Below are 11,363 nucleotides of genomic sequence, written 5' to 3' on the forward strand. Positions count from 1 at the left end.
TTGGCACGACATTAATTACTACTGCTATTAATAATTAAATCCTCTTGAATAAAAAAATAGTAATAACACATATTTATAAAATATACTGTTTAATAAAGTACATGTTGACATCCTTAAATATTCATTACGGCTTCTTCACATCGTGTCACTCTTGGATCCACCTTCCCCTCGTATCAATTTCAAAAGTGGTATGAACCAATGATGTTCTCTTTTTACTTGGAGTTTGGATTATAAAGTCCGTATTCTGAGGAAGAATTTTCACATCGATATACTATTTATCCTTAACAATAATAGCAATTGATGGTGTCAATATGACGAGCATGACCCCTGCAAAGAAATTTGATCTGACATCTGAAGAGAGAGTGATGCTACAGGTAGCTGCTTCAGGTACTGGATTTTTTTTTCTTAAAAACAAACTGTCTGCTTATATATTATTTATATAAATTATCCTATCGAATTGGTTGCAGGTTTATTAATTTGTTCCCTTTGGGACTTGGTTACATTACCTTTCTGATACCATAAGTTTCTTTGTTCACAAAGTTTATTTCTTTCTTTTTTTTTCCCTTTTTTTTGGAAAGAAATTAATACGTTTATTCAGCAAAAAGCATTACATTGATAACACAGTGAATACATTTAGAACAAAATATTTCTACTTTAAATGAATGCTGTTTTTAACAACTTTATTAAAGAATCCTGAAAGAAAAGTTTCCACTAAAATATTATGCAGCATAAATGCTTTCAACCATGATAATAATTGTGAAATGTTTCTTGAGCAGCAAATCAGCATATAAAAATTATTTCTGAAAGATCACGTGACACTGAACACTGGGGTATGATGCTGAAAATTTAGCTTTGCATCACATTTTACAGTATATTCAAATAGAAAAAAAGATATTTACAATTTTAATATTTCATAATATTACTGTTTTACTGTATTTTTGATCAAATAAATGTAGCCCTGCAGAGTGTGAGACCTCTTTCAAAACATTAAAAATAATCCCCAACTTTTGAACAGCAGTGTATAAACAGTGCCTGTTTCATGCTATACAGACTTTGATATTAAATGAAAGATTTGTTCACATAATATTCTTAAACTATAATCTATGTCCTAATCACATAATCTATCTATAAACTAACCAGTTTAATGAAACTTTCTGTTTATCTTAGAACAGTATTTTGATGAATCCTTGCATAATTTCAAAAAGGTAGATAATATAAATATCTTAAAATTAAGTGTATTTATACAAAGTACAGTTTGTTATGTATGTACACCATCCAGGGAAAATTTAAGATGGTGACTAATCATGAGTTGTCCATGTTCCTAGTGTTTAGTAAACTCTGTGTTTTCTCAGAGGTGATGTACAAGAGGCCACCCAGCTCCTCAGCAATCCAAGCGTGCGTGTTAACTTTCTGGATGAGGTAAGAACATAAAGATGATGAATATGGGTAGTAATTTACAGGCCATTTAAGCACAAGTTATGGCTCATTTGGGTGCACCAAGCTGGAACACAACAAAACATAAAATCAGACACAGGGCGGCTGGCCAAACACAACCCATACTTATTGCTACTTTTATTAATGCTTATGCTATTTTTCTGCAGCCTAACTATTGTACATAGACACAGGCCTGACATTGTAAATAGTGGTATTATTTAGTTGTTTTCTGACAATCAGCCCTTATGTAAACGAGTGCAGTGGCTGGTGGGTTGGTGAGGTGACAACATATGTTCAGGCATATGGCAGAGACTCTTGAGTGGCAGAGGTGGTCATTAAAGAGGTGTGATAATAGAGACATGCCACTAGATGTAACCTACAGACTACTTGAGGTCTTTTGGGGCTGAATGATTAGAAACAGCAGTTGATAAGTGTATACCACCTGTCAAAATCAGATGTGCAGCTTGTTCGCTGTGCCACCAACGCAGTCTTTTGACATCATTCAGCTCATGTCACTCTCAACAAGTGCCAGTGTTTTGTCAGAATCTCCATCCTGCAGACACATTTCCTGGATTTTCAAAACTGAACAAGACTAAATGTAATTTGCTTTTGAGTCATGCAGATGAAAAGTGAAGCATTTTCCTTTCCTTTCATTTTAGTATGGCGTGACCCCTCTCATGCATGCGGCTTATAAGGGCAAAGCAGACTTGTGCAGACCTGTGCATTTGTATCAGCTGCTCATAAAATAACAATACAATCGTCCAGTTATAAAGCAATAAAGCAGTAGTTTTTAGCAGTCTCCTAAACTCACCAAGATTGCATTTATAATAAAAAATATTAGATTATTTCCAATAATCAGTGTAAGGAATTAATCACAGTAATATGTTTACATATATGTTAATTGCGATTGCAATCTGTATACACCACATATTTTACTATGAATATGTTTAATGATTATGAGCTTAATCACATCAATTTGATTTGAAGTACTGTGTTTACATGAGAAAAGAGTTATTGCTTTTTCTTTGCTGAATAGAAAGTTCAAAACAACAGCATTTAAATGACAAATGTCTTCACTTTTGATCAATTTAATGCATTTTTGCTAAATAAATAATTTCTTTAAAAAATAAAACTACTGACCCCAAACTTTTGAACAGTGTTGGTGTTTAATAATCTGAAAATGGCATCTAAAGTTTTCCCAGCTCATCTAATCTGAATAATCCAGCAGGTAATGCAGAAATAACAGAAATGATTTTAGATGCTGGAGCAGAGACGGATCTGGTCAACTCTGTGGGACGGACTGCTGCTCAGATGGCTGCCTTTGTGGATGAGTGATTCATTTGCATACACACATTTACTACTTTCTAATTAATAAATAATCTTAATCTTTCTGCCCTGTGCGGGTCAGCATGACTGTGTGACAGTAATCAACAATTTCCTTTCTCGTGCGAGGCTGGATTACTACACCAAATCCAGGGCTCAGAGATTGAACCTAAACTACCCCCCAAACTAGCAGAACCCCTACACAAAATCATCATGACTACTAACTTCAATCCTGTCAAGGTAAGAACTGCCAAGTGTGTTTATATAACTCAGATTTCAAGCAGCAGTAAGGCACCATGCTCACACAAACCAAACAATGTGAGTGAAACACATGGACCTATGCTTTTATAACACCGGCCCATAAGAATACCATACAAGGTCACATGACTGGAGGAAGCATCAGTTTGCACTAACTGTCACCCCTCCTGCTTTTATTCCATCTAAATATATCCTTGTGATATTACAGAGAAACAACACGGCCTGCATTTCAACATAGGCTTGGACTTCTTTTATAAATCTGTTATAACTACAGCTCTGATAAACAGCCTTCATTGCATAGCATATGAGAATGACATTTGCATGTGACATTGCAATGAACTACATAAATAACAGCGCCTTGCATAATATTTGCTGACTGAAATCCTTTACTTGTTTCTTACTAATGTTGAGGTGTTGATTTCACAAATAGTGCAAAAATAGTCAGACTTTCTCACAAAATAAGACTTCGACAACCATTTGTAAGGTGAAGAAGTTGTATTATCCCTTAAAGCACAGTTCTTTCTGGTCCTCGAATCTGATTGGATGAGAGCAGTGCAATATTCTAGTGATTACATAACTTCAACCTCTTCACCATTTGTATCACTCTGCTTACGGTATTTCTCACAGCAAGCGTCATGGCGGGTGCCCAAATACACTAGTATTTTATAAATAATATTGTTTTTGTGTCGCAGAATGTAGTTTTAAGAGTTTTTCATTGCGAGGATATACTTGAAATGCGCAGTTTGTTAATTAAGAAAAATTGCTTCCTGTTTGGATGTAGTAAAATCCACACAGCAACAGAAGCAAATTGTTCAAATTAGTTTTTTTTTTATATTTATATTTATAATCTTGTGTTTATGTTAAGTTATTTGACAATAGAGTATGTGTTTGGCATTTGACTTTTGACTGCTTTTGTTATTCTGATAAATACATTAAAGCTGATACATATTGTGTATATAATTTGAAAAATCTACATTCTCATTTTGTGAAAACACAAATTTTTCAACTCAGCATCATCAAAATAGGTAATATTAGTTTTTTTTTGGCGAATCAGCAGAAACTTTTTTCCAAATGTGGGCCTGTGAGTGTCAAATCAGGTGTGTGTTAGTAATTTAATACACAGTTGCTCTAGCATAGACTTGCGTGTGTGCTTTGTGGCGGATCTCGGATGGCATCTGTGTGTGCTATCTCAGCTGTCTCACGTCCAGTGATTTCTGATGAGTAAGGTGTCTCAGCGGGGATCAGTTAACAGAATCATGTAGCGTGAGAATTTGTCTCCTCCATGAAACTTGCATTGTAAGACAGGCTAGTGTTTCCCTTCTATATACACTTCTCATATTCTGGGGCACTTCTTTCCATCATGCGTTTTCAGATGGTGATGCTGGTGAAGGAGGACCCCTTATTGGTGGATGTGATTGCACTGGAGAAGTGCTACCGTGTGATGGATCTGCTCTGTGAGCAGTGTGTGAAACAGCAGGATATGAATGAGGTACTGGCCATGAAGATGCACTACATCAGCTGCGTGCTACAGAAGTGTCTGGCCTTCCTGCAGGAACGTGATGAATACCTGGATGCCCTGTTGAAGAGGTGACATCATCATTATGGTCCTTCCTTCTCAGACAGTCTTACAAATGGAGTCACGAAAACATATTTTTCTTCTGCCCAAGCCTTCTGAAAGGAAGAGACAGTGATGGCTTCCCTCAGTACCTGGAGAAATTCATTCATGATTGTATCCGGAAGTTTCCCTATTGCGAAGCAACCCTGCTGCAACAGCTGGTCCGAAGTATAGTGCCTGTGGAAATTGTCAGTACACTTTGAAACATATAAAACGGACACCTTATCATTTTAAACAAAGTTGCAAGGGTCATATAATATGGAATTTATTTTAAATAATACTTACTTTATTAAGTTACATCTTGCCTTTCTATTAATCAAAGAAACGTTTCAAAGTTTCTTCAGAAATATTAAGCTGCACGACTGTTTTCAACATTTTTAAGAATGTGAAATGTTTCTTGCAGCAGATGAGCATCTTAGAGAGATTTCTGAAGGATCATGTGACACTGAAAACTGGAGTAATGATGCTCAAAATCCAGCTTTGCATCAACAAATTCAATTTGACTAAATATTCAAATTAAAAAACACGTATTTTAAACTGTAATAATATTTCACAACATTTTTTATTTACTAATTTACTAGATAATCTTTTGAATGCTAGTGTAGATGTTCATAACTTGCTGGCTGATGTCAGATTTTTAAACTGTGTGGACATTTTTCTTTTTCACAAGCTCTCTTCTTGTTTCCAGGGGAATGACCCCACAGTCTTCTCGGTTCTGACCCAGGCACCGACAGCCCAGATGGTGCTTATGGACACTGAGTACTGTGCTGCATGTGGAGAGAAGTGCTCCTTCTGTAAAATGGTATAATGTGTTTCCTTTTTTCCTTAAGTAATCATAGCTTGCCATCAACATTCATTCCCTTAATACTGACATTTCTGATCATTTTGTTGCCAAACTTACAAAAGTTGCGAATGTGATTTATTTTACCGTTAATCACACGTAATGACTGCAAAGTACACCGACTTCAACTTGCTGTTTAGCAACTGCTTTCCCATTTTAATTAAGAACCCCAAATGTTGTCAGAAATGGAAGAACATTCATATGAAAAGATATCTAACTTCAAAACTGAATTTAAAGTTCACTGTTGAGTTGCATTATACAAAGATTATTATTTGTATTATAAAGTAAGCTCTATTTTGTCATTATGTTTGAGTTTCACATATTGCTGATACACTGTTTTCCCATAATGCTCTGATCTCTTTGCAGGTGGTCTACTGTGGGCCGACGTGTCAGAGGCTGTACTGGTTCACTCATAAGAGGCAGCGCCTAAAAAAAAAAAAAAAACATGTAAACATGCAGATTTTCACTTCACAATATGTTAACTGATGGACTGGGGTCATGTGACTTACTTGTAGATTTTGTGATGTTTTTATCAGCTGTTTGTCATGCTGACGGCACCCATTCACTGCAGAGGATCCACTAATGAGCAAATGATGTGAAGCTAAATTTCTCCAAATGTGTTCCAATGAAAAAACAAACTCATCTACATCTTGGATGTTCTGAGGCCAGCAAATTTTCATCTTTGGGTGAACTATTCCTTTATGTGCTTTTGTTTAAGTTCTATTTTTGCTTGTTTCATAACATAGTTTTTTTTTATCTGCATTTTGCTTCTTACATAATTTGCTTTTAAAGTAAAACCTCTAAAATAATTCATATTGAAGGCTTAATTCTATCTAAACTTTTTTCTTGATCAAATAAAGAATTTGATGTAACGCATACATTTTAATGCAGAAGTTTTCCGCTAGAGGGCAGCGTCTATCCTCTGAAGATCAAGTGTGATCTTAAATGTGGCATCAGCAGGCTGTGTACTGTTTACTTTCTTAGAATGAATAGCATACATACTTGAATTGATCAGAATCACAGTTTTTATTACAAACATAAATCTCTTTCAGGTAAAATGTTGATCTCAGTACTGATCACCCAATGAAATAGGCATCTGATGATGTTTTTTTTATTTATTTAAAAAAGATTAAAAAAAATTAATTAATATGCATCGTTATCATAATCATCAATCAATATATACCAACATATTTAAAAAAATATATATATATTTGGGAAGTGTCCAGTTTAAGCTGGATTATACAGTGAGTTTTGAGAGAGCAGGGATCTCCTCCGTGGACTTTCCCACACTTGGTCCTGTTGCACACATCCTAAGGCACTCGCTCCAAATTCTATAGACGGCTGTGTCTGTTCCTTAGTGCTTTGTTCCAAGTCTCCACATCCCCTCATCCCAAGGGACTATCTCACCCTGTGGGCCAAACGAGGGTCTATTTAGCACATGGTTGACACGTCGCATGTCAATATTCCCATAACTCAGTGCCGTAACCTCTCTGTTTCCCCAGAGATTCATCCCTCTCCTGTCTCCATCTATGAGCATGTCACGGTCATTACAGGTGCATGAAAGGACTATCTCAAATATCCGGTTTTTGAGATGCAGAAATTAGCGAATGCCGCATCGTATCGCATGACTTTGATATTCCTCTTTCAAGCCCTGAGGTTGCATATTCAGTGATCCCCAATAAACCCCCCTTTACCAATATGACTAACAGTGCTTTTTAGGTAATAAGAGATCATTTTGACAGCAGTGGCTTTTGAAATACATTTTTTAAGGGGGAAAATCAGCACAATATTAAAGTGTTTTTTCGTGTACCAGGGGGCAAGCATAGTGAATTAATCATAAATGCCTGAGGAGTGAGTGAAACTAGAAACTTTTTGGGGGAGCCACACATTTTCGGTGGAAGAAAGCAAGCATTGGGCTTTTGTGTTTCCTCCATGTCGTTTGTGTTATGCACATTCATTTGGTGAGCTCATCGGAGGCACCTGTTTGGATAATTTTGGGGTAAAATAATCCAGGCCTATCCCGTTTCATAGGTTTTGTCATGCATGCCTGTACCTAGAGTTCAATGTATCAGGTTCACATGTAGAGGATCTAAATATGCTTGAAAAGTCATTCACACCTGAGAGCGCAACATCCTCAGCACAGTGTCTCTCTGAGTGTTGCAATGCACTGCTTGATCACATGTATCAACTGAGCTACACAATAGGTGTTCCCTATACTTAAGATAAGCAATACAATAATAGTGATATAAGTTACATAAGATATAATAATACATTTCTTTGCATTAGTAAAAAATAAAATACCATGATGCTAATTCTTTATTTAAAAAAATAGAATAAAATAAATACTGCAAAATATGAAAAATTCAAGAACCCATCCATTCTCCAAACCGATTGTCCTCTGCAGGGCCATGGGATTATAAGAAATCATTATTAAAAATTATTATCTGTATCGAAAAATGTCATCCAGTTTTCATTTTGTTGAATGAAAATTTGATTGTTTTGTATTCTTTTAGACAACTTAAAAAAATCTTGTTGTTGTCATATAATAATAATAATAATAATAATACTTCCTATAACATTATTATATCAGAATAAAAGTAACATTTAAAAGTTAGGCAGATAAATAGGGTCAGAGTAAAATGAAAAACTAATTTTTTTCACAGCAAGTGCGTTTCTCTAATAATGTAGCAGTTTTACACCAAAAAAAAAAAATTTATACGTATTTTTGTTGGTTTTAATAATCATACATATAAATAGCCTATTACAGATAATACATTTTGTCAGATTTCATGTCATGTTTTTGGGACGATTAGCTAAAAAAAAAAGTATAGCTTTCCAACTTCCAGTCAATTTTCCACAGTCCCAAATACTGTAGCTGTAGGTGGGCGTGTACTACATCGCGTGGACACGCCCATTTCCAGGACACTTCATTATTCCACTCACTGCTGCTGTTCTGGAATGGGCGGGTATATAAACATGGATGAGAAACAGGTAGGTATAATAATTCTCCGAGTTTTCAAAGAGACACAGAACCGAACTCTTTTGCAATGCCCCTCAGCACATGCGAATACCAGCTGCTGTTTCTGCTCTGCTTTCTGATAAAAAGCTGTCATGCTTTCAAAAATGATGCCACTGAAGAGTTCAATGGGCACATGGTCGCATCATCTCACCAGCCTCCAAATAATGCCTCCTTAAATCGAGCGCGCAACGGAGGAAGACGAACGGAGAGCCGAGACCAAACCGGTACGTATTTACTCTTGCGTTCATCATACTTTTGAAGGGTTCAAATCAATAATATTACAAAATTCCATTCATCCGAATCTATGTGGTTGCTCGCAGATATTTTTAAAAACATGAGCTGTTGTATAATTTCAATAGTGATATTTAAAACTGATTTAGAGTTCAGGCTATTGTATTAGCCTACTGTAGAAGTAACTTAAAGTGCAATGCATCATATTATTCCTTCTCCATTCACTGATTTTTTAAAGCATGAACTTTCCATTTGCAGAACAGCACCAGGTTGGTTGCAGGGAGCTGAGATCAACTAAATATATATCTGACGGCCAGTGCACCAGCCTGAATCCCGTCAAGGAGTTAGTGTGTGCTGGAGAATGTCTACCCACCCACCTGTTGCCCAACTGGATCGGTGGAGGTCACTACTGGAGCAGACGGGACGCCCAAGAGTGGCGCTGCGTCACCGAGCGCACACGCATCCAGCGCATTAAACTCCAGTGCCAGGACGGCAGCACGCGCACCTACAAGATCACCGCCGTCACATCCTGCACCTGCAAGAGATACACGCGCCAAAACAACGAGTCCTCTCATGCCCCTCAGAGTCCCTCACGGGATCATCCACTGCAGAGCCCCAAGAAGAAAAAGAGCAAAAATAAAAACTCAAAGCCTAATTCTAAAAATGAATAAATACATGAGCCTCTGGTTTGTTGAGGATGAGCCATTCTGCTGCAGATTTGACCAACTCAGATTTGACCTGCCCATGGAAGGAAAGTGACTTTGAAATGCAATGACTCTTGACTTGGACTGCATCAAGATGACAGCTGTTTTTCTTTATATTTTCAGATCTGGATTCTTTTAGGACTGTGTATATGTGAGAGTATTTGCACTTTCTGAGTGTAATGTTTTATATATATATATATATATATATATATATATATATATATATATATATATATATATATATATATATATATATATATATATATATATATAACCTAATTACATAAAGCAATTATGCATACTATTTCAAATGACAGACAAAATAAAAATAATGTCATAATTTACTTGCCCTCAGTTTGATCCAAACCTGAGGAAGAATGTTGGTAACCAAACAGCTGCCGGTAGTCATTGACTTCCATAGTATGAGAGAAAAAATAACTACTACTTGCTACTGGCAACTGTTTGGTTACCAACATTCTTCACAATATCTTATTTTGTGTTCAACAGAAGAAAACATTTATAACAACTTAAGGGTGAGTAAATAATAACACAATTTTCATTTTGGGTGAATTATTCCTTTAAAAATGGACTCATTACTACAGTTATGTAAATATTTGCATTTCATATATAGTAGTTTTTAATAGAATTACATCCATATATTTTTATAGAATTTTATGAAAAATTCAAGTTGACATTCACAGTTGAATACCCGTTAATACAATAAATTAAGTAGTTTAATTATGCTGGTTTGTATCATTTTGTTCCGCTGACTCGCTAAAGGCAAGGTTGTAGAATTACATGGACTGACAGAAACTATGTAACAAATGAGGAATAAGTTGAAGAAGCGAGTTCTTTCTCACTGTGTTCGTAACTCTACGCTGCACTGTTGTGAATGGCTGCCCTCACCTGCAGGCACAGCAGCTACTTTTTGGCTGCAACATGTTAAAGCTGCTTCATTGTATCCCGTATCTTTTCACTCTGCCATTCTGAAAGTCGTGTTGCTGTGCCTGAGGTTATATTCCCAAGTTATGAATCAGATTCCTTGTGTTGTGAATCCAGGAATCCCAAGGAAGGTGACACTGCAAGTCACTGGGACATGAGATACTTTGTGGATCCTGTAGAAACTGCACTAAAAGAAACTTTGGGTACACTGTAACAAATTTCTCTAGTTTTCACAGCATTATTGCTGTAAAATGAACAGATCCATACTGTAGAATGTTTACAGTATTTTGCTGTACATTTGCAAAGCATGATGGGTAAAATTACAATAGCGGGACATTTTACAGTAAAAGTATTTTCCTGTGAATCATAGTCATTTTGAGTGGGATTTTTTTCTAAAATGGATTACTTAACCTCAGAAAGGTAAAGTTTTTCATTATTTTTATCATATATTGTTACATTTGCAGTTTCCACTGGTAAAGTTAATGTCTTTCACTTTCAGAGTGAATGCACGCGTGAGAGAGAAGTAGGAAATAAATTTGTTTATATCTTCATTCCTGGCAACATTTTATTGATGACATCATTAGTTTGGTAAAGTACACTGCTGGATAAAAATTATTCTGGAATTGAGTCTGTGTATGTTTGTAGATTAGCCATTTAAAGCCGCATATTCATTTTTCTCTTGTTAGAGGATACTGCTTTAAAACTGAAAGAAAACGCAGCAACAGGTTATATTTTAAAACTGCACAACATTTTTTCTGAGGATTAAGTTATGTTTTTATTCATCGCAAGGGGCACAGTTAAGGACATCCCCAGAGCTCATCTGTATTCAGATATCAGTTAAAATGGCATCACGCCACAAATTAAACAACACTATTTCTCAACAAAATCACGTCAGAACTAATCAGGCGAAACGGCCTCAGACTAAAAGTCATCAGATCTCGTAATTCGTTTTCTCTCATATGTTTAATGTTTGTTATTAAGGCTAATGGTTACACT

General features: G+C 35.9%; 1 protein-coding gene and 1 pseudogene across 1 annotated transcript; both read left to right on the plus strand.

The window, feature by feature from the left end:
• The first annotated feature begins 311 nt into the window (after positions 1-311).
• On the plus strand, positions 312-6,347 carry LOC127979607 (ankyrin repeat and MYND domain-containing protein 2-like; annotated as a pseudogene).
• Positions 6,348-8,414: 2,067 nt separating this feature from the next.
• On the plus strand, positions 8,415-10,990 carry sostdc1b (sclerostin domain containing 1b). Its single transcript, XM_052584919.1, has 2 exons — positions 8,415-8,714; positions 8,980-10,990. The coding sequence occupies exons 1-2, from the start codon at positions 8,519-8,521 to the stop codon at positions 9,390-9,392; spliced, it is 609 nt and encodes a 202-aa protein (XP_052440879.1). The 5' UTR covers positions 8,415-8,518; the 3' UTR covers positions 9,393-10,990.
• Positions 10,991-11,363: the final 373 nt, after the last annotated feature.

The sequence above is a fragment of the Carassius gibelio genome, chromosome B19, assembly GCF_023724105.1.
Source record: "Carassius gibelio isolate Cgi1373 ecotype wild population from Czech Republic chromosome B19, carGib1.2-hapl.c, whole genome shotgun sequence".
NCBI classification, from domain to species: Eukaryota; Metazoa; Chordata; class Actinopteri; order Cypriniformes; family Cyprinidae; genus Carassius; species Carassius gibelio.